Source organism: Eumetopias jubatus, unplaced genomic scaffold (genome assembly GCF_037043125.1).
Source record: "Eumetopias jubatus isolate StellerSeaLion01/CBP00866 unplaced genomic scaffold, mEumJub1_p1.0 scaffold_2, whole genome shotgun sequence".
NCBI classification, from domain to species: Eukaryota; Metazoa; Chordata; class Mammalia; order Carnivora; family Otariidae; genus Eumetopias; species Eumetopias jubatus.
The window spans coordinates 56,421,210-56,446,027 of NW_028274808.1; the positions used below are offsets into that span (position 1 = coordinate 56,421,210).

The 24,818-nt window shown below is 33.4% G+C and overlaps 1 protein-coding gene across 1 annotated transcript in view; it reads right to left on the reverse strand.

The window, feature by feature from the left end:
- The window catches only part of GALNTL6 (polypeptide N-acetylgalactosaminyltransferase like 6), a 1,206,234-nt gene that overhangs the window by 692,663 nt on the left and 488,753 nt on the right, over positions 1-24,818 (reverse strand). The window contains exon 3 of the mRNA XM_088019488.1: positions 6,346-6,484. Within this exon, the coding sequence (XP_087875614.1) occupies positions 6,346-6,484 (139 nt within the window). The remainder of the gene's footprint in view (positions 1-6,345; positions 6,485-24,818) is intronic.

Below are 24,818 nucleotides of genomic sequence, written 5' to 3' on the forward strand. Positions count from 1 at the left end.
ATTTTCTTCTTTTTAAGGAATTAAAGTTGTGAATCCTTTTTTCAAACTTATACTTTCAGTTTTATGTATTTGATCCTTATCACGTTATAAGGTTACAAAAAGTATACTTTAAAATTCATTAGACATGATTTTTAAGAAGCTGTAATTTTATTTTTAGAAGGTTCTTTTGGTTTTATTTTTGATTTTGTGTGTGCACTGTACAGCTTTCAAATGACCAGTCTTTTAGACCCCAGTGCCCTTGTGTTCATCCTCATTCTACCTTTCAAAGAATCTGCTTCATGATCTGTCATTTACTACAAAAGCTAAATGTCTGACAGCCCTTGAACTGTTACCTTAGAAGGATTTTCATTTCAATTGGACATACATTTGAGTTATAGTGATAAAAACTCTTCCAAATCTTTCAGGCTTTAGTTAATAAATGAAATGTGTGTGTAAATTTTTGTTTTTGTTATTTTATCATGGCTTTTAAAACAATGACCCCTAGAAACATACAAATATACTAAAGTCTGTACTAGCTTGCAAAAACTGGCTCACAAAAAAATACTGAAAGATACTCATTTGAATTATAGTTGTGAACCTTTTTTTTCTATCTTCTGTTCATGATCATTCCTCCCCCAATTTGCCGTTTGTGATTTAGCTGGTTCTTTTTTCTTTTTTTCAGTCATATTTAGGCATACCCTTGGCTAGAACCACATTTGATTCAAAGGATACATTTCCTATCTCCCTTTGTGAAGTATTCATACCTGATTGGAGAAGATGAAGAGTCATTTTAGCTTAATTTGTTTCAGAATTCACTTGTAAATTTGTTGAAAGACGATACTTTATCAATTTCACAAATAAATCATAACAAAAACATGAAAGAATGCCAGTGCCTCTCACATTTTTTGGTAACTTTTGAAATTGAGAAATTAAAAAAAATTATCCTTGAACACTTTTGGATGATTAAACTCAAACATTTCTGTAAATGATTTCTAGTAGTCAATGGACAAGAGTTGAAACAGTTAAATAACACTTTTCTAATTCATATAAAATTAAAACATTCTAAGCATATTCACTAAATCATAGTTTAAAAAATTAGACACATATAATTATTTTTCCTCAAATCAACTCAGAATTGACTCACAAAATCTGTTTTTACAATTTACATTTTAGAATTATAGTTCACTTGATTTCCACATATTTTTTAATCTTCATGATATAACTGGAGAAGAAGGAAGGAAAGCAGAAAGATTATCATCAGAAAGAAAATAAATAATATATCATGCTGCAACTGATTTGGTAAACCTGGTCTTAATTTTAATACCTTAATACATGGTGAGGTACATAAAGAAAGTCAATATCCACACTTGGTGAAGTGGGTAGACAGAAATTAAAAATGACAAATTGACTTGTTTGGCACCACAGTGCAAGTCATGGAAGTAAACCATTTTAGAATTATTTTTCAACATAATTTACAGAAGGCAAGAATGCTTAGACTATAAGGCACTGAAAAATAAAAAAAAAAAAATCACTCAAAAGTTTGCTATGTTGAGAAATTGTGATTTCTCATCATATACAAAGAAGATATTAGGCATTTAGATATTAGACTCCTCTCCTCTCAGATAGATAGTCCCATGTAGAGGGACAGCCATTAGATTAGTCCTCCTTTCTAGGAGAAAGGAAGACACACAACTGATGAATTTGTGTTAGTGAGCTTATCACACTTGGCTCAGCCCCTCCTTCATTTTTTGCTTTGCAACTTGCTTGCCTGCAGAGGTCAGGCATCTAACTCTGCCCTCCATGCCTTATGTTATACAACTGTCTCTGCATGTTCCGCAATGCCTATGACTTGAAGGCTGAATGTGCCTCATTCTAGAGTTCACACTTAGCCTACATCTACATCATGCCCACTGATAGAATCCTATCAATAATAAAAATAATATTTTAATTCCCAACCATTTCTGGGACAATCTCTCATTTGGTTCTGAAATTGTACAGGGAGCAGTGTTGTGATGTAACTGCAATGCTACTGAAAACACTCATATAATCAAGAGGTTGTAAAAATTCTTGTACATTTTCCCAAGAGTTGAGATACCACAGAATTTTTTCTCAGTATTCAATATTTTATTTATTGTCAAAGTCATGAAGCTATCTCAGGAATGTAAGTGAAATATAAAGGAAAAGTTAAATGAAAAGGAAAGGCCACAAGTCAGAGTAGAATTTTTTAGTACAAAAATATCCCAGCTACTCAGCCACCTTATAAATGCATCTTGATTAGTGTGTATGTATATGACTATGTATTTGTATAAACATGTGTTTTTTTCTAACAGCAAAAATGAACCTCAAGTCATGATGCATTTACCTGAATCCTCTGCAAAGCCCACCTCAATGCTCCTAATGCTCCTATTATACATGTACTTAGGCATCCTAGTCTCATGTATTTCTCTTCATAGATGTAATTTCATCTTGCACACGTTAATTATATCACATTTGGGGGAGTATTTGTGGTAACTACTTAGAAATTTATTTATGTCTAGGGAGTAATACTCACTCAAATATTCTTCCATCTTATCTTGCTAACAATATAGTCATACATAAGTTTATCAGCTTCTTTTCTATGCAAGCCATCCATCCTTCCATGGTTTTCTACTTCCCTATTTTATATGTATTTTGTATTCTGAATATATGCTTCATAGTTCCCATCTTGAACTGGAAGTCAAAATAAAATGTTCTACAGCATACAAAGATGTGGCATCTCAGAAGAGTGAAGGAATACAAAGAACATGCACAAACAATATACAGGTGACAGGAAATTGAAATGTAGTAAAAATGAAGCCAGGACGATAAAGTATCCACTGACTGAACATTTGTTATGCAGAAACTCACATAGCAAAATTCTCATCAGCATTGCATTAGATAAAATATAAAAATAATATGTTTTAAGGACATATCTCAGTTTGAGCCCCAGGACTATGAATATAGACATAATTAGGCAGTAAGTCAAGAAGGGAGTATTTAAAATGCACAGATAGGTCTTCAAAAAGTAGAAAAGTAAACGAAAAGGGTAAGGATATGGATCTGGAAGAAGGGGTAGAAAATTCGACAATACCAAAGCATAGATGGGAAACAAAACAAAACAACAAAAAGAAAACCCACTAAAATGTAATTTACTAGATAGAGAGATGCTAAAATTACTTGGACAAATGTAAGAAATTTAAAAACATAAGTGAGAACCTTGGAATTTATTATTAGGACATGACTAAGAATGATTAATTTATTGGACACATGCCAATTGACTTTCCTTAATCTATGGCTCCCCACTTAATGAGAATCTATTACTGACTCAATGAAATAATACAGCCAAAGGAAAACAGTTCATTTTTATGCTATTGGATAAGAAAGGAGCAGGACAGGTAAAGGAAGAATGTGTTCTGGAATGGGATTTCTGAAATAACTCATGTTCTGAGAATTCTCCACAGTGAACAAGAATGCATGTACACTAAGCATGTCAAACACCTAGAACCATGATTTATTTTTTTTTAATTTGTTAACTGTAAGAATATGAATGAGTAGAGAGAGCACTTGTGTATACAGGGAGAGTGATCTATAGTGTAGAACAGTGGAGTAAGAACTACAATTCTGTGTTTTGGAATAAAGACCAAGCTAAGCAAAATTGCAAGATATGATTCCTCAATATTTTCCGTTACAAAATCCCAGAGCAAAGAAAAATAAATTTTTCTCTTCTGGCACTTTGAGCCTGTAATTTGAATTGGCTGACTGCAGATGCAAAGTTTCTTAGAACTGTTATGTTTGACTGCAAAAATCACACAAATTTTCCATTCTCTTCTGTAGATTCTGTCAATATAAACAAGCTGTGGTCAATTACCTGCAGCCTAGTTAAATGGATAATACTGGATGGAGTTTGTGTCAGTTTGCTTTCATAATTTCAAGAACCACTTACACAGAGCTACATGCTTTTGTGGTTATCTGTGCCTGCATTTTGAGAAGCACAGATGAGGTCAAACGCATAGGACTTTAAACAGTGTGATCCCTGTAAGATTTTTTTGTTTATTTTAGGCTCTCAATTTCCTACAGGTAGGAAGGACCTGGACAAAATGAGGCTGCATTGGATCTCTCTTCTTGCATCTCTGAGAGTCAGATACTAGACTAACCAGGGTAAACTATCACTCCTAGTAGTCCTGAAATTAACCCTTTGCAGTCCTCCATCTCCAACCCTCTAATAAGGGTTTTTTTTTTTTTTTTTTTTTTTCCTGAGGGTGCCTGGGTGGCTTGCTCTGTTGAGCATCTGCCTATGGCTCAGGTCACGATCCTGGGGTCCTGGGATCGAGCCCCTTGCTCAGCTGGGAGTCTGCTTCTCCCTCTGCCTCTCCCTCTGCTCCTCCCCCAGCTTGCGCTTTTTCTCAAATAAAAAATCTTAAAAAAAAGTTGTTTTTTTTTCTGTTTTGGTGTCATTTTACTAGGTGAGTGTCCCACTAGATATCCAGCCTCAATAAATAAGTAAAATATGGTCTGCGACCATATTTTAGCCACATTTATCTCCCCTAACATTTAGAATAATGCCCTCTGATACTGTAAACTCAATAACTCTAATAAAAATTTCAAAATATTTTTCTCTCCATTTTTCCATTTTCTTTTCCATTATTGCCTAAGAATATCTTTTCCCCAAAGGTGGTAGTTATGCTAAAAATATACTGAGAAGAATGGGAATATCAGCCTTCTTTTGACTTCAGTGATTTTCTGCACTATTTCCATCTGCAATTCTTTCCACTTGAATACACATTAAAAGATTGGAAGTGTGGGGGTGGGGGAGGAGGTGGATGGAAATTATTCTCTGAGCACATTTATTATGCCAACAATGCAATTTAATGCATCTTTGATGGTGTGCAATTAGGTATTAAAATTTCTCATAACTAGAAATGTTCTCGGTCAGTGGGAATTACTGTAGATAATTTCAGGTAACCTGGGAATAGTTTGGCTAGCTAGAAGGCCTAGACCAATATATAAAGCATTCAGTTTAGGGGAAAATTGATTTGTTCTTCACATTAATCCTCTGCTTAACTATGTTGGGAAATGCAAATTCACATAAAACCTGAGAAAGAAACAAGTAATTCTTTTACATTTTAAAATGAATTTATAAAGACACAATACGGCAACTAAAAAATTATCCCCAAACCATAATTTACTGATTTTTTGGGGAAGGGTTAATTTTTTTGCAAAAAATTAAGAGTTTTATTGTACATTACTGATTTGATTTTGATTCCTACCTCTATTTTTATTATTGCCCTTATTTTTTTAAAGATTTACTTATTCATTAGAGAGAGAGAGAGCACAAGGGGAGGAGCACAGGGAGAGGGAGAGAGAGAGAATCTCCAGTAGACTCCCTGCTGAGTACAGAGCCCAACACGGGGGCTCAATCCCAAGACCCAAGATCATGACCTGAATTGAAATCTAGAGTTGGAACTTTAACAATGGAGGCAACCAAGCGCCCTGCCCTTGTTTTATTTTCTCTGATTTTCATTCTCTCACACCAGTGCTTCCAAATGGAGACTGAGGTGAAGGCAGGGGTAAACATATTAGTATAGTTGGATAGATTTATCAGATATATATGGCAATTCCACAAACTCCAAATTCTGATCCCATTGTACGTTTTCGGCATGCTTTTGGCCTTGTATATGCTAACAAGAAAATCATAACAGACTAGAAAAAAAGTACAATAAGCAACGTTAGGAGTAGGTAGGGGTGGGATATCAGGAAACTATATATGATATCTTTCTTGCTTCTTTTTGCACTATACTATTTAACTATAGTGCAGTAAAAACTGAATTCACTGTTAATTGATAAGCTACAAACAATTCATAAAGTGACAGGAAATTGAGCAACCAACCATAACCTTTGGATTATGGATGCATTTATTGTAAGCATTCTTTATGCAAGATGTAACATCAATGGCACTGAATATGGCTGGGTGAAGATGAAGTCATATATATGTGGACAGTCCTGAGAATGCTAATCACCAGAAAAAATGTTTCCTTTATCATCTACATGATCAAAGGTAAAAATATGGGTAATATCTTAAAACACTTTATTTTAAATAGAGATAATACGAGCGACTCAATGAAAATGTGAATTAAGTTGTAGAAAGTTGGTACTTATTCTTTTCTAACTTTAAACATTACCTCAATTTAAATTTAAATATTTAAGATTATGAAATATAAACTTATTTTTAAAAAATTATTATGGCAAAATTTATAAATATGTGTCTCACTGTAATACACATTAAACATAATTAAAAAAAACAGACAAACAAAAGAAAACTACACTGCATATGGGCTTGCTGATACTCACTTAGCATGGCGAATATCTGGCAAGGACCGCTCTAGAGCAATATTGTTGCTGACAAAAATATTGAAACCGTTTTCCCTGTAAGCTGAGTCATCATGGTCCTCTTCAGTGAGGGGGTAAGGTTTCCCATGCTCACCTTTCCCTAGTAGGAGAAAACAAAATGGGTTTATCATCTCTACAAAAATCATTTAATCTTCTAGACCAGATAACAAGAGTTAAATGTGTGTACTTCTTTAGTCACCTGTTACTATGCTCTGTGGAAGATCTTTTATTAAAACATATTATTTTATAGAAAAAAGAAATATGCTCATGATAAAAAGCCAAGAACACCAAAGTAGAAAGTATAATCATCTTCCAGAGAGAACCACTGTGAGGATTTTAAGCGTATGTTTTGTAACATTTATACGCAGCATGTAATAAACGCATCACCTTATAATTTGACTTTATCTAACTTAATTGTATAAAAAAGCTATATTTTCATTTACTTCTAATGGTTGATATTATTTCATTGTATCCCAATTTATACCATTCCACTAAAGATAGCCTTTCACATTACTTCTAATTTTCCCTATTAAAAATAATGTTGAAATGAACATCTTTGTTTATATATTCTTAATTAAGTATTTTTGGAAGGGGAAGGATAATTCCCATAAATAGAATCTTGAATATCTGTAAAGTAACTTATGATAGTTTTCACACATCTTCAGAAGCATTGGATAATATTTTGACAATTACTGGTGAAATATATATTATTCATACTTTAGTTTGCTTTCTCTTAATTACTTATAAAATAACTTCATATACATTCATCATTTGTATTTCTTACTTTGTGAAATGATTGTTCAGAGTTTTTTAAAAAATGTATTTTTTTAATTTATTTTTAAAATTTTATTTATTCTTTTGAGAGAAAGAGTGAGAAAGAGAGAGAGAGAGAGGAGAGCATGAGTAGGGGCAGAGGGAGAGGGAGAAGCGGACTCCCCTTAAGCAGGGAGCCTGTCATGGGGCTTGATCCCAGGACTCTGGGATCATGACCTGAGCCAAACGCAGATGTTTAACTGACTGAGCCACCCAGGTGCCCCTTTTATTTGTTTTTTTTAAAACAAATTTTATATTATGTTTATTAAAGTTATTTTTTGTATTTTTAAAACTTTTTTTATTAATTTATTTATTTGTCAGAGAAAGAGGGGAGAGAGCACAAGCAGGAGAGTGGCTGGCAGAAGGAGAAGCAGGCTCCCTGCTGAGCAAGGAACCTGATGCGGGACTCAATCCCAGCACCCTGGGATCATGACCAGAGCCAAAGACAGAAGCTTAACTGACAGCCACCCAGGTGTCCCTTAAAACAGTTTTTATATTGTGTTTATTAAAGCTTTGTTATATATATATATATATATATATATATATATATATTCTAAATATTTCTAAATTTACTTTATTTAAATCTAATTTAAGACTTCTGTTTTCCAGTTCTGCATGCAAGGAGTTTGGAAGTTATCCCTCCATCCCAACAACAAGTACAAAGCTGAACAGACTAAAAAAATCAACAACTCTTCTTGGCTCATAGGGGAAGAAATGACATAGGGCAAACTGATGTGCCCCAAAAAGAGCCAAACAGGTGAATATAGGGAGTTGAGGCTTACCAGGGTAGGCACTCAGGAGTGCAAACCTTTTGGGAACCAGGGCTTGGATAGGAAAACTTAACAGTAGTTGACAAATTGCTGGAGGCTCAGTAAAGACTGAGAGTTAAAAACTCCAGGGCTGGGATATTACCAGAGCCTAACTAACCTGAGGGAAGGGAAATACCCAACTTCAGCCTACTCTAACCACCTTGTCCAACCAAAGAGGAGAAAAAAATCCTAACATTCACAGTCCAGAGGCAGAAGATCACTAAAAGACTGAGACCTAATCATAAGACTATTGAACACTTCCTCTCCCCCCATACCTCATCATCACAGTATAAAAGCTCTATTTATAATAATTCCTTTACCCAACATATTGTGTCTAGCTATCAGGAAAAAAAAAAATTACAAGGCATACCAAAAGGCAAAAAACACAATTTGAAGAGAGAATGAACATCAGAACCAGCCATGGCAGATATGTTAGAATTTTCAGACAGGGAATTTAAAGCAACTATGATTCATATGCTAAGGACTCTAATTGGTGAAGTAAATAGTATGCAACAACAGATGGAAAATGTAAGCAGAGAGGTAGAAATTCAATAAAAGAATAAAAAAGAAATGCTAATGATAAAAAACATAAAAGAAATGAAGAATGCCTTTGATGGGTTTATTAGTAGACAGGGCACAGTTGAGGAAAGAATCTCTGAGCTTGAGGATATATTAATATCAGCCTTCAAAACAAAAAGGCAAACAGAAGAAAGACTGAAAAAAGTGGAACAGAATATCCAAGGATTGTGGAACAACTGTAAGAGGTACAACATACACATAATGGGAATAACAGAAGGGGAAGAAAAAGGGAAAGGAATAGAAGAAATATTTGAAACAACAATGACTGAGAATGTCCCCAAATTAATGTTGGACAGCAAACCACAGATCCGAGAAGCTTAGAAAACATTAGGACAGGTCAACTTATCTTTGACAAAGCAGGAAAGAATGTCCAATGGAAAAGAGACAGTCTCTTCAACAAATGGTGTTGGGAAAATTGGACAGTCACATGCAGAAGAATGAAACTGGACCATTTCCTTACACCACACACAAAAATAGACTCCAAATGGTTGAAAGACCTAAACGTGAGACAGGAATCCATCAAAATCCTAAAGGAGAACACAGGTAGCAACCTCTTCGACCTCAGCCGCAGCAACTTCTTCCTAGAAACATCGCCAAAGGCACGGGAAGCCAGGGCAAAAATGAACTATTGGGATTTCATCAAGATAAAAAGCTTTTGCATAGCAAAAGAAACAGTCCACAAAACCAAAAGACAACCGACAGAATGGGAGAAAATATTTGCAAATGACATATCAGATAAAGGGCTAGTATCCAAAATCTATAAAGAACTTATCAAACTCAACACCCAAAGAACAAATAATCCAATCAAGAAATGGGCAGAAGACATGAACAGACATTTCTCCAAAGAAGACATCCAAATGGCCAACAGGCACATGAAAAAGTGCTCAACATCGCTTGGCATCAGGGAAATCCAAATCAAAACCTCCATGAGATACCACCTCACACCCGTCAGAATGGCTAAAATTAACAAGTCAGGGAACGACAGATGTTGGCGGGGATGGGGAGAAAGGGGAACCGTCCTACACTGTTGGTGGGAATGCAAGCTGGTGCAACCCCTCTGGAAAACAGTATGGAGTTTCCTCAAACAGTTGAAATTAGAGCTACCGTTCGATCCAGCAATTGCACTACTGGGTATTTACCACAAAGATACAAATGTAGGGACCCGAAGGGGTACGTGTACCCCAATGTTTATAGCAGCAATGTCCACCATAGCCAAACTGTGGAAAGAGCCAAGATGCCCATCGACAGATGAATGGATAAAGAAGATGTGGTATATATACACAATGGAATATTATGCAGCCATCAAAAGGAATGAGATCTTGCCATTTGCAATGACGTGGTTGGAACTGGAGGGTGTTATGCTGAGTGAAATAAGTCAATCAGAGAAAGACATGTATCACATGACCTCACTGATATGAGGAATTCTTAATCTCAGGAAAGAAACTGAGTGTTACTGGAGTGGTTGGGGGTGGGAGGGATGGGGTGGCTGGCTGATAGTCATTGGGGAGGGTATGTGCTACGGTGAGCGCTGTGAATTTTGCAAGACTGTTGAATCACAGTTCTGTACTTCTGAAACAAATAACGCAACATATTTTAAGAAAAAAGAAAAGAAGATAACAGGAGAGGAAGAAAAGGGGAGTATGTCAGAGGGGGAGACGAACCATGAGAGATGATGGACTCTGAAAAACAAACTGAGGGTTCTAGAGGGGAGGGGGGTAGGGGGATGGGTTAGCCTGGTGATGGGCATTGAGGAGGGCACGTTCTGCATGGAGCACTGGGTGTTATGAACAAACAATGAATCATGAAACACTGCACCAAAAACTAATGATGTAATATATGGTGATTAACATAACAATAAAAAATTAAAAAAAAAAAAAACATTAGGACAGGGCAAATGCCAAAACAAAACAAAACGAAACAAAATTACAAACTACACCTAGGCATATCATTTTCAAATTACAGAAAATCAAAGCTAAAGACAAAATCTTGAAAGAAGCCAGTAGAAAAAAACATCCTATCTGTACAGGAACAAAAAGAGAAAAAAAAAAGAATTACATCTAACTTCGCTTCTGAAACCACGTAAGCAAGAAGAGAGTCAAATGAAATATTTAGAATTGAAAGAAGATAAAAAACACCAACCTAGAATTCTGTATGCTGTGGGATTGTCCTTCAAAAGTAAAGGAGAAATAAGACTTTCTCAGACAAACAAAAGCTTAAGAATTTGTTGCCAGTAGATTTATATTGTAAGAAATGTTTTTAAAAAGTTCTTTAGAGAGAAAGAAAATGATACAGATGAGAAATTTAGATCTACATAAAGAAAAGAAAAGGAAAAAAAAGAAGAAGAATGGAAGATAAAATAAAAAATAAAAACTTTTTACTTTTCTTAATTGATATAACATAGCAGTTTGTTCAAACTAGAGTACCAACAATAGATTACATTATATAAGTATATATATATATATATATACATCTCCTATGAATTGATATACTAAGAAAGAAAAATGGAATCCTGTAAAATGCTCAATTAAAAAACACAAAAGACAGAAAAAGTGGAAGACAAAAATGGAACAAGGAATAAAAACAGCAAATAGAAAACAGTAATATGGTAGATATTAATCAAACTGTCTAAGTAATCACTTTAAAGGTCAGTGGTCTAAATGTACCAATTAAAAGACAGAAATTGTCAGAGTGGATCAATATAAATCTAATTTAAGATATCTTTCCAACCAGATAGTTTTTTTTCTTTCATAGTTTATTCACATATTGTATTTATAAATAAATCTTTTCTCAATATTATTTTTTATTTGTATTTATCTTTATTATTTATTTATTTATTTTTTAAAAGATTTTATTTATTTATTTGAGAGAGAGAGAGAGCATGAGAGGGAAGAGGGTCAGAAGGAGAAGCAGACTCCCCACTGAGTGGGGAGCCCAATGAAGGGCTCGATCCTGGAACTCCAGGATCACGACCTGATTGAAAGGCAGACACTTAACAGACTGAGCCACCCAGGTGCCCTGCAATATTATTTTTTTAATTCATTCATGAATTCAGAGTTTTACTAACATTTTATTTTTGTTTTGTCCATCAAAATTTTGAACCATCTGGCTTGTGAGAAATGAAGTAAGTATCACACTTATTTTTTTACAAATACTTAGGTAGCCATAAGAATTACACTTAATAAATAGTCTTTTCCTTTCTTGTCCACATATAAAATTTCACACATTTTATTGGCATAGTTGGGGACTTCCATAATGTTCCTCTTTTCTGTCAATTCTTACATTGGAACACTGATGGCAACACATTTTAATGTTTGGCAGAGCCATTTCTCACTCACCATATTCTTTTTCAGAAGAATATCACATATTTATTTTTCTATGTGAACTTTAGACTCATTTTACTATTTAATAAAATGGTCACTTTGGATTTTGTTTTGAGATTAACTGAATTTATCACTTCAACCTTAGGGAAGTAATATTTTTATATATCTTAACAATTTTTCATAGTTTTTTCCCTTGGATTCCACTGGAATGTCACACATTTTTTTTCTTTCTTTTTTTTTTTAGTTCAAGACTTTTTTTTTAAGTTTTTCTAGGTAGGTGTTTTTCTTCACTGTACTATAAGTCCCATCCTTTCTTCTAGTATATTTTCTAAATGGTATACACTAAAACTATTGATTTTTATACTTAATTGTTAACCAGTTACCTTACTCAACTTTTTTCTAAAAAATTATATATATATATATATATTTTTATATGTATATATATTTATCTTGGGTGTTTCAAAGTACACATCACTTCATTTCAAATAATAATAATTATTTTTCTTAAAGATTTGTTTACTTATTTTAGAAAAAAAAAGAGAGAGCAAGAGCGAGGGGAGAGGCAGAGGGAGAGAGAGAGAGAAACCTTAAACAGACTTCCCACTGAGTGTGGAGCCCTATGTGGGTCTCCATTCTAGGACCCTAAAATCATGGCCTGAGCAGAAATCAAGAGTCTGACACTTAACCAACTGAGTTATCCAGGCATTCTAAATAATAATATTTAGTCTCCCCTCTTCCGCCTTTCTTCATGTGTACCACTTTCAGATTTCTTGTTTAATTCTGTAGTCAGCAATAAATAACATTGGTGTCAACAGGCACTTACTCAGGTAATGACTTTAATGTGATTCCTGTTAAACACTGCACACGAATGTGTGTGCGTGTATATGTGTTTATAACTTAACATGTTAAGAAAGAATACTTCTAGTGCCTTTTAAATAAAGGTAGTTTTTCATGAATAGAATAAGAAAATTCACTAAGTTATGTTTCAAATTTTGTTTTTTTAATATTTTCACCATATTAATCTTTGATTTTGCAGTATATTATTTGTTTTTAATCACTGAAATATCTTGTTTGTTAGGAAATTTGGCTTCTATATCAGTAATCTCTCAAATAAAAGTGAAAGCTTCTTTTTTTTTTTTTTTTTTTCTTAGCTTCTAGCTTCTGCCCTAATAACATTAACCTCAGGAGTGGTGACAGCCAAGATCAAACAGTTGTGGAAAGGAATTATATGCTCAAGAAGCAGACTGAAAATCTCTCCAATTTTAAGGGAGAAAACCAAAAATTTTTAAGTGTTTCACTTTGGGCATCAAAAAAGAAAATACGGGATCTCGCCTGTTTTTCTGTTATTTCTTAGGATAAAATGCCAGTTGCTTTTTTAACCTAAAAGGGAAATAAATAAGTTAGTGAGAAATTTCATTTGTCTAACACCTAATTATTGAGCATCCACTAGGGGCAAAGTACTACATTAAATCATTTTATGAACATTTTCTAACTCAACACTACGAAATAAACATTGTTTTACCCATGTTACATGTAAGTAAGCAAAAGAGAGACTGACATTTTCAATAAGGATTTCCACAATCAGCAATTAGCTGAATTTTTTAGAAGATCTAAACTTTTAAAAGATCTAAATCTCTCTCCACTGAGCGGCCAAATACTAGATAAGGTCTTTTGATCTTACATATTCTCTAGCGTGAACTGGATTTATAGACACTCTATAAATCTTATTTAATAAGAAAATCATAGTGTATAGTAGTTTTTATTTTCTTTAGTAAATTTTTATTTTTTAATTTATATGCCCTAAGTGAAATGTATACATGTAGCCAAGGCTTCTTTTCAATAATTTTTGTAGGATATTTTTAGTGCTCAGCTTTTAGATTCAGTCACTTTAAGACTACAAATATAAATTTTAAAGCTACACATTCATTAAAACACCTGCCAATCAAAGGGAAATTCATTTTCTCTGTACAGCAATTTAGCCTACAGACTGATAAATCTCTGGAGACAAGGCTTTTCAAATGAATAAGTGATACTCTAGAGTTATAAAACAAAACTTGAGTCACCAGTGATGGCATCCTAGAAATTTCTTCATTGCAGTTGTGAGAATAGGTTTTAAAATTTTATGTTCTTATGCATAGAGCCTGCAGTTTTTACTGCAAATGCTACTAACTCATCTTAAGTTTTCATATGTAAAGCCTCAGGGACTGTCACATCTCATGTGGTTTAAGATTTCTTCTGTAAAACAACAAAACAAAACAGCAAAAATCCAAACAAAGCAACAAAAATAGGTGTATGTTGAAAATCGATTTCTTATTCAAAGGTGTTTTGAGTGATTATTAGTCTACAGATTTACCTATTTAACATATTAAAAATTCTAATATACCTATCTTACTGTTATCAATTGTAAATTCAAATCTGTCTTTTACCTGAAATGTAAGAAATAGTGTACTGTCTGCTATGTTTAAAATAGTATGAAAAGGGGAAGTTGGGTAGCTCAGTGGTTTAAGGCCCCCTGGGTTTTGACTTGGTCATGATCTCCAGGGTCCTGAAATCAAGCCCCATAAAAGGCTCTGCACTAAGCGCAGACTCTGTTCTTCTCCCTCCCCTTCTGCTCCTCCCAGCCTGAAATAAATAAATAAATAAATAAAATCTATGAAATAGTATGAAAGGTGTGAGATATTTTAAAGAATCAGATATAAAAAAATAATACTATATTAATACATGGATAACTATTAAGTAGAAAAATTCCATCTTATAAATAAGTCTCTGATCCTATGTATTCAAGGCATATGGTAGAATTTAATATGGAAATTAGGTTAGTCTCACAGTGCACCTGGTATTTATCCTCCAGATGAAATGACATTTCATTTACCCTGGCATACATATAGACTGGTATCATTATTATTATTTTTTTAATGTTTATTGAGTATCCACTATATGCATCACTGGATGTGGAAAGGGAAAATGTGTATAGTATAACCCCAGGCCTGAAAAAGCTAGAAATATACTCCGACTAGTAAGATATGGTCTCCTACGAATTGAATGTTTGTGTTCCCACAAAATTCTTATGTTGAAATCCTAACTCCAGATGTGAGGGCATTTAGAGATGAGACCTTTGGGAAGAGAGGATCAGTCTGTGAGATTAAGACTCATAGATGGGATTAATGTCCTTATAAAAGAGGCCCAGAGAGTTTCCTTGCCCTTTAGCCTTGTGAGGACACAGCAGAAAGACAGTCCTCTATGAACAATGGACTCTCCAGACATGAAATTTACTGGTGCCTTACTTTTGGAATTCCCAGCCTCCAGAACTGTGAGAAATATATTTCTGTTGTTTATAAGCCACCGAGTCTATGGTATTTTATTGTAGCAGCCCAAACAGACTAAGTCAGGGCAAAACTATAAAACAATTATTGTGAAAAAGAAGCATGGTATTTGTGGAAGTGAATGGATTGGACAATAAACCCTATAAGAATTTCACAACTGTGGCAAACTGAGGAACTGTATATGGCTTGGAAACTCCAACTAGAAAGAGGGAGTTTACAGTTCAAACTTGGATAGAGGAAGATTTACATTGTTTAAAAGTTCTGGGGCTGGGGAGACTACATAAGAATTGAAATAAATGAATTTGTACAGGTGAAATTTTTGAAACATGCTTTTCAAAAATAATTAATAAACCTATAGACATAGATTTAGATCTCACAAAATACAATACTAAGAGATAAAATAGGTTTTGTACGAGGAAAAAAAATTCTAGTGACAGTTTAAGATACTTAAAATTTTCTTAGAAGTAATTGGAGTATAAGAATAACATAAGGAAAGTATCTTAACACTTTTCCTGAGGGGCTTGAGGATAAGCAGTTAGAACACTCAAGAATCCATATAGTCAGGCCTTCGCTCAAATATAATTTTCTTGGAGAGATTTTTCATAATCAACCAACCCATCTTAAATCAGCATATCCAGCCCTCCTTGCCCTATTTCCCAAGTCTATTTTATTTTTACCATTCATTTCTTTTCTACCATACATTACTATTCTAAATTTATTAATTGACTATTAATTCTAAAATCTATTAATTGACTATCTCCTCATTGGGATATAAGCTCTATGAAAGCAGAGACTTTTTCTGTTCCCTATAGTGTCCCCAGAACCTAGGAGGGTGTCTGCCACATAGCAGATACTTAATAAATATTTTAACTGGTGTATAAATAATAAAGTGATAAAGATTTGGGCTTATTACCCAATAGAAATAAAGATGTTCATTTCTTTATTCAAAACTGCATATTAAGCACCTATTCTGACATAGGGGTTAGGTATTAAATGATGAATATCACAGTTATTGCCTTTGACATCACGTGTAAGAGAAGGAAGTAAAAACATCACTGTGATTTTAAAATACAAACATAATAATCTATAAGATCATTGAGGGATAGGATTGTGTCTTGATATCTTGTGCTCAGGAAACATTAGCATAGTACTTATCACATGATTTGTTCCCCAAAATACCTGTGAAATGAATAAATGGAGAAATGAATTATTGCACTTTGTACTATGAGAAGGATAGAGGATGTATCTCAATGATAGGGGATCTTTCAGCAGACAGAGAAAGCAGCAGTTAGGCAGAAAGAAGTGCCCCAGGCATGATACAGAGAGGTAGTAATAAGGAATTCCAACTCTGGTTTGGAATGGTTGGAGTGTGGTTTTTGTAAGATGGAGCAATAAAAGACATAGCTGGAAAGGTAGTAAATTATTGGTTTTGCATTATTCTTGAAGTGATAAAAGTCCTAATCAAAGTCAGTAATCCATACTGAAATCTCTAAGGTAACAACAACAAAAAAATTACCCAAGAATGTATAACACAAAATCAAATAAGATAAAAAATAATAAAACAAAAATAAAATAATAAGGAAAAAATTAAAAAGTCTATGTCCCAAAAAGCAGAAAAGAATGAATTAAAGATTATACAACAAATGAGACATATAGAAACCAAATAGCAAAATTTAAATGAAATAGATTAATTCTTTAAAAGAAACTTACCAAAATTAACAAGACACTTATTACTAAAGTAGTCCTGCATCTGTTTAAAAAATTTTTCTCTCTTTAAATTTACATTAACTATTTACTGAACAGATGAAAGGCAAATTTGATCTTTTTAAGTGTTTTTTCCCAAATTTATTGAGATATAATTAACATATAGCATTGTGTAAGTTTATATGTACAGTATGTTGATTTTATATACTTACATAATGAGAAATTACCATCACTATCTCATTAGGTGACGCCTTTATCACCCTTTCTTTTTTGTAGTGAGAATGTTTTAAGATCTACTCTCTTAGCAACTTTCAAATACATAATACAGTATCATTAACTATAATCACCATGCTGCACATTAGATCCTCCGAAGTTATTAATCATATAACTGGAAGTTCACACCTTTTGGTCAACATCTTCCCACTTCCTTAAGCCCCCCCTCCCCTGCCCAGGCCTTAGCAATTACCATTCAACACTCTGTTTCTATTAATTTGGTGTTTTTAGATTCCATATGTGAGTGATATCAAACAAATTGTCCTTCTCTGACTTCCTTCACTTGGCATATACAATAGATTATTATTTAGTCATGAGAAAGGAGGAAATTTTTCCACAAGGATTGACCCTGTGGCATTATGTTTAAAAAATTTTGAAAACTCCAGGCCCACATGGATTCACTGATGAACTTTTCTAAACATTAAAATGAGAAATGGTATCATTTTTACACAAATATTTTAGAAATTAGAGAAATTCTTCACATGATACTGGCATGAACCTGATATCAAAACCAGGCAAGGACATATATATAAATGAATATATTGGACCTATGTCTCTCATGAGCACAGAAGGAAAACATCCTTAACAAGAATAGCACAGTGAATCTATCAATATTTTAAAAGACATTATATCATGACCAATTGGGATTTATTCTAGAAATGCAATGTTGGTTTAATATTCAAAATCAATCAACATAACTCACATTAACAGAATAAAAGAGATAAGTCATTTTATTATCTCAGTACAGGCAAAAAACTCATTTGATAAAACTCAATTTTCAGTAACCTAAAAAGAGAAGGGAAATTTTTTTTAACATGACAAAGGGTATTCACAATAAAAATTCAGCAAACATATATCTTTGGTGAAATAGTGAATACTTTCCCCCTGAGATTGGAAACACAACACTAATCTCAAGCATCACTACCTCTATCTAAATTGACACTATCCATTGAGCCTATCAAGTGAAATGAGTCATGAAAAAGAAAGAAAAGATAGAAAGACTGTAAAAGAAGAATGAAAACTAATATTATTTTAAATGACATTAAATGTGTACAAAAAAATCCAACAAAATTTAAAACCTATAATAATTGATAAATTAATTTTTCAAGGTTGTGACTAATAAATGTCAATATATATTCAACTTTATTTACTAAAAACAAACTTGAAATAAAAATTTTAAAATAGGGGTGCCTGGGTGGCTCAGTCAGTTAGGCATCCAACTGGCTCAGATAATGATTTCAGGGTCCTGAGATCCAGACCCAAGTGGGGCTCTGCACTCAGCAGACTTCAGAATCTCTTTCCCACTCTTTCTCCCTCCCCCTCTACCTCTCTCCCCACTTGTGTGCATGGTTTCTCTCTCTCTCTCGCTTTCAAATAAGTAAATAAAATCTTAAAAAAAAATTAAATAGCTTTGAAATCACATGAAAGTATCAAATATTTAGGAATAAATCTAAAAAAAAATGCGTAAGGCCACTCTCTGTACTAAAAATATAAGAAACACTATTGGGAGAAATTAATGAAGAGCTAAATAATTGGAGTGATTCATCATGATCTTTGATTGGACAGAGTCTTTTAAGATGTCAAGTCCGCATGAATTGATAATTTACTTAAACCACAGTCCAAATTAAAATCCTGGGAGATTTTGCTTCTTGGTGGTGGTGGTGGTATGTGTGAGTGGGGTACAGTATATAGTGAGATGGAAGAGCTCAATTAAAAATGTATTTGGAAATGCAAAGAGCCTAAACTTCCCACCACAATATTAAAGAAGAAAGGCATAGTTGGAGCAAATTAAAACTATACACATTCGGTCATAGAATAAACCAGAACTAATTTGGTTACACAAAAATGATAACATGAACATAAAGACACATATATGAAAGACATTTCTAAGAACAGCATATAAATGAATACAACATATAAATGAATATATATATGATAATGTAATCATGATGTAGTAATAATAACCAGTTATTACTGGTAGTAATATTGTTTCCATTTTCTGATTATAGAAACTTCATTTTTTAAAAAGAACAGTTGTCTGTCTAACATTTAGAGATACAGGTAATTTTATTCTATTTATTTATTTTTTTAAAGATTTTATTTATTTATTTGACAGAGAGAGAGAGATAGCGAGAGCAGGAACACAAGCAGGGGGAGTGGGAAGGGAGAAGCAGGCTTCCTGCTGAGCAGGGAGCCTGATGTGGGACTCGATCCCAGGACTCTGGGATCATGACCTGAGCTGAAGGCAGACGCTTAACGACTGAGCCACACAGGCGCCCCGATATGGGTAATTTTTATATTAAAAAAACCTTATTTTTTTTTTATTTAGCATGTAAAGAGTTAAATAACAAGATGTATTTATATTTATTCTGAGCACAGATCTTTAAAGGAGAGATAGTATAAATCTATGTGCACAAATTGATGTTGTTAATAAGTATTTTCTATGAAAAAATTTAAAAATTGACTTTAGATATGTTTGTATAGAAACCTAGGATTCTACTATTTTTCAACTTTCAGTGTGGGCTTGTGAAAAAGTCTTTATTTCCTAATTGTGTAGTTATTCTCTAAATTATCACAAAAAACTTCATTGTCTGCAGACAACACAAGAGAAATCATGTTAAGAAATATTTTGCCTCAACATCCCAAATTTCTTTAAAGCTTATTTATTTTCATTTATCACTGGTGTGTGTTCTACTTACGTAGCTATAATTACAAGATTTTCTTAGTTATTATGGACAAATGATAAAATGTATTTTATAAGTATTTTAAGTCCAAAAGGGATCTGTAATCTAGATATTAGAGGATTTCTGCATTTTCTCTCTCCCCTTCATCCTCTCGCTTCTTCCTAAGGGGAAGTGCTTGATTTAATTCCCAGGCAGTGCATTCCTCAGAAAGTGACAACTTTTTTTTTTTTTGATGGACTCAAACTAAATGGAACATTACTGTCAAACGTGTCTGACTTGGTCTGTTAGCATCTTCCTTTGTGTAAAAATCATAAACTGTCAGAGTGTCATGGGTTGGACATTTTTACCACTTCTGAAAAAATGAGGCAACACAATCATGAACTATTCCATATGCCATTTGAAGCATACAGAGACCCTGAGATAAAAACTATCAAAGAGAGTGGAAAGAGATATAAAGAAAAGAAAGAGGCCACTGGTAAAATGACAAAATAGAATGAAAGCAGCAAAAGAAAAAAAATGTTAGCAAAGAAAACAAGTGAAGACAAAATTTGGGGGGGTTTCAACATATTTATTCCTTTTTTTAAAGATTTTATTTATTTATTTGAGAGAGAGAGAGAATGAGAGATAGAAAGCACGAGAGGGAAGAGGGTCAGAGGGAGAAGCAGATTCCCTGCTGAGCAGAAAGCCAGATGTGGGACTCAATCCCGGGACTCCAGGATCATGACCTGAGCTGAAGGCAGTCGCTTAACCAACTGAGCCACCCAGGCACCCAACCAATTTATTCCTTGCAATAATGTAGTAAAAGTCTGATTTATAAAATAAATTTTATAATCTATTACTAGTAACATTGTATACAGCTTAAAGAGACAACCGAAATTATATTACACTGTATAATGAGAAAAATATAGAGTTTGTGATCCTCAATAAATTCAAGAAAAAAAATTATTTGGGTTAAATATTATCAAGCACCCTGAAATGTCACGGCTTTTAGATTAAGTGAATGATGAATATATGTCTATGTCACATTTAAAATAGCTTCTACAGAACAATCAACATCTTACTATATTTTGATTACAAATGATAACAAATGCCTTAGAAGAGCTTATGCTATTTATAATAAGATTTTACCTGATGCTGAGGGACAAGTAACTTCTTACTCAGTAGATTATAAAGAGGATGTATGAGAAGAGATGAAAAAATGAAAACAATCTTACTTGCTATAGTCATTCAAGAATAAAAACACCACAAATAGCATATTCTTGGTCAGGGCCAGGATGTTGGAGGTGGGGTCAAGAGAGGGGTGACTATTTATCAAATGGACAAAAGAAGGCAACTCGTGAAAGACTTACACTAAGGACTATATGCAATATGTAATTCTTATTTTAAATATGATTGGATTTACATTTCTATGGAACCAGAAAAGCCTCTCAGCCTGCTGACTGAAGTATTAGAGTCTCTTTCCCTCATGTCTGTAGTAATGGCATGAAAAATCATCAGTGATCCATGTCTCAGAAACTTCCCATTGTTCCAACAACCATTGCATACAGAGAGCACAAAAACCAGAAATACACAAAATTCTAGTAAAGTTTTTGAGTGAAGAGATTTTAATAAAATATAGAAGTGCTTTAGATTTAGAGTAATTTCTAAAGGATGACTAAGTTCAAATTCATTAATATCAGAAATATCTGTATTTTAAATTAATCAAAATGCTTCCCTATGTTTATAGTAAAATTTTCTACTGTTTTTCATGTATATTTTATTATATTTTTCTTCATTTCATAAAAAATTGATTAACTATATCTAGGTAAGTAGCTGTGTTACTTACAAAGGGAACAGAGAATTTCTGTCTTGCCAGAACACTTCCTGGAATGTAATCTCGTTGTGCTTAGTCCTAATTCCATGACTCACTCAAGGAATTTTGTTGTCTGATTGAATCATCCTGGAAGTAAGAACTGCAAATTGGTTTTTAAAAAATTGTGGATTTTTTTTTTAAGATTTCATTTATTTATCAGAGAGGCAGAGCACAAGCAGGGGGAGTGGCAGGCAGAAGGAGAAGCAGACTTCCAGCTGAGCTGGGAGCCCGATGCAGGACTCGATCTCAGGACCCTGGGATCATGACCTGAGCCAAAGGCAGATGCTTAACTGACTGAGCCACCCAGGTGTTCCAAAAAAAATTGTGGATTTTATCACTATGAACATAGATAAAACATACCCATGCAACTTTAGCTTATTCTTTGGAAAATCTAGTAATTTATTCTTTTCCTAAAGTGTTTCCATGTGGACTCCCAATACGTTTGCCTTCAATAATCTCCTTTTTCTGCTTAAGGAACAGATTTGTTTTCAGATGTCAAGGAGTTTTTGTTGTTGTTTTTCTTTAATTTTCTTCAAACTATATATATTAGTTCTTTTTCTGAAAAATCATAATCAATCTTTAAAAAATGGTTAACACACCTAACTTGTATAGGTATGATAATGATTAAACAAACAAATGTGTATTAAAGAGCTTTCTAAACTGTATGGCCAAAATAAAATGAAACTTTTTAGTAAAACATTATCATTTTACAGTGTTTTTCTCTTTAATACTTTCAGATAGCCATTTCCAGCACCAATTTGGTCAAAATTAGGATTAAAAATAGAAATTTTACTTTATTAAAACTAAAACTTTCCAACTGAATTGAAGAAGTACCTCAACTTATTTAATCAATATTATGCAACTTATTTCCCTTTCATTAGCTGACATTTTGTTACAGGGCTCAACTATACCTCTCAAAGATTATACCTCTCAAAGATTTTTTTTTTAAGACCTTTGTTGTTTTTATAAAAATGAAAAAAAAATGTGCTCGTAATAAATTAAAAATAAAAGGCACTCCAAATCTTATTATTTATCATTCAAACATTAGGTAAATTTATTTATAAACATTTTTTGAATATATCAAAGGGTAATTATTATTGAATGACTGTATAAAACCTGGGCTGTTCTATGCATGGTATTTCAACTTTTTTATCATATCAAAAGATGTTAAACATTCCCATTAAATTTAAGAACTTAAATAAGTTTCCACTAAAATGGTGAATTGAACATACACATTTTTTTCTTCTTTCCTTCTGGAAATCACAGTAAAATGTTAAAAGACAATTTTTAGGACACCTGGGTGGCTCAGTCAGTTAAGCACCTGCCTTTGGCTCAGGTCATGATCTCAGGGTCCTGGAATGGAGCCCCACATAGGGCTCCCTACTCAGTGGGGACTCTGCTTCTCCCTCTGCCCCTCACCCTGCTTGTGCTCTCTCTTGCTATCTCTCTCTCTCCCTCTCAGATAAATAAATAAAGTTTTTTAAAAAAAGGCAATTAAAAGATTAGAGACCTAGGGCAAAGAAGAGAAAAAAAGGGAATCAATTAGCATAAAAGAGAAACACAAATCTGTAAACAAGGGAAAGATCAACATATGGTTACTGATAAATCAGGGGGAAGAAACATAGCCAAGTTCCACTGGAAGAGAGAGGAAACAAGACTGTGCTGTAGAAATCCAAAGGCTCTCTGGACACGTCTAGACCAGCTATGGAGAAGGATGGGATTGAAATATAAAGCTTCAAACTGGCAGAATAACTGAAATTCTGCATATCAAATAGTCAAGATTCCAATCTCACTCCTCTTCTGTAGTGGCCATCTCTCCACCATTATTCAGTCAGGCTACAGCCAAACACACCATCAGACCACTCTGACCGTCAGCAGAACTCCAACTCAGCTCCACTAACAGCCATGTTCTTCTTAAGAAACATTATGAATCAGCTAACTTTCAAAGCTATGATATAAAACTCAGAAAAAAAGTAAACACAAACAAGAACAAGAAGAGAGAGACAGGAGAAAAGGAGGAAAAGGAGTTTTAGGAGAGCCACACTGCTTATTTACAAATGATAAAGCTGGAACTAGAACATCATGCACTTCTCCTCCCTGTCCCCTGACAACAAAGGGGGGAAATGAGGTTTATTGAATTATTCAAATCATTTACAAAACAAATCTCCCAAAAAATAATGTTCCAGGACTTGAATCTATAAAACTGGCAGCCATAAGAGTATCATATCTTTGTACTGAAAAGCCTTTACTGCTATCAAATTTTTGATGTATTTTTTCATAAAAATCTAATGATAGCCATGAAAGACAATGTCCCATTTTTAATATGAGGAAATTTGACATTTCTTGAGAGAAATTATGTGACATGATAACATACTTTATAAATAAAAGAACAGAAACAGAAAACTAAGACTTTTCATTCTTTGTAAATTACAAATGGATTCTTTGCTCTCTATCTCATTTCAATACTTTGTTCATAATTTTTATTAAAAAAACCTAATTCTTCATACTACGATTATTATGATGATGCTGAAGGAAAATATCTGAATGAACCAGATTATTACAGACAAGTTAGCTTTTTTTTCCCCTCCTAGTATGCAACACTACTCCAAATTCTTAAATTCAATAAGAATTTTATACTTTGAAATATTTGTCTAGAAGATTTGTATAGTAATTTGTCACAAAGCCTAAAGAAAAAAGGCCATCAGTGAGAACTAATTACATGTAAGTTTACAGGGAGTATCACACTTATCTCACCCCAAAATATGAATTTCATGTATACTTCTCTTCTGTCAGCCCCATCCAAAGCTGCAATATACAAAAGCCTAAAAAAAATCTGCCCAAATCATATTCTAACAAAATCAACATTTATTTTGAGAGAAGAGGTTATAGTACAACAACTGAAGGAATATATTGAAAAGATAAATGCATTTAAAATGAACATAGTTAAAATCATTTTTAGATAACACATAAAACAATCAAAATTTTCAACAGTAATTCACAAAATTATCTGTTGAGACTCTCTTGTACAAATGCAAGCCCTATCACTGTGATCAGCTCTTCGATTTTTTTTTAAAGAT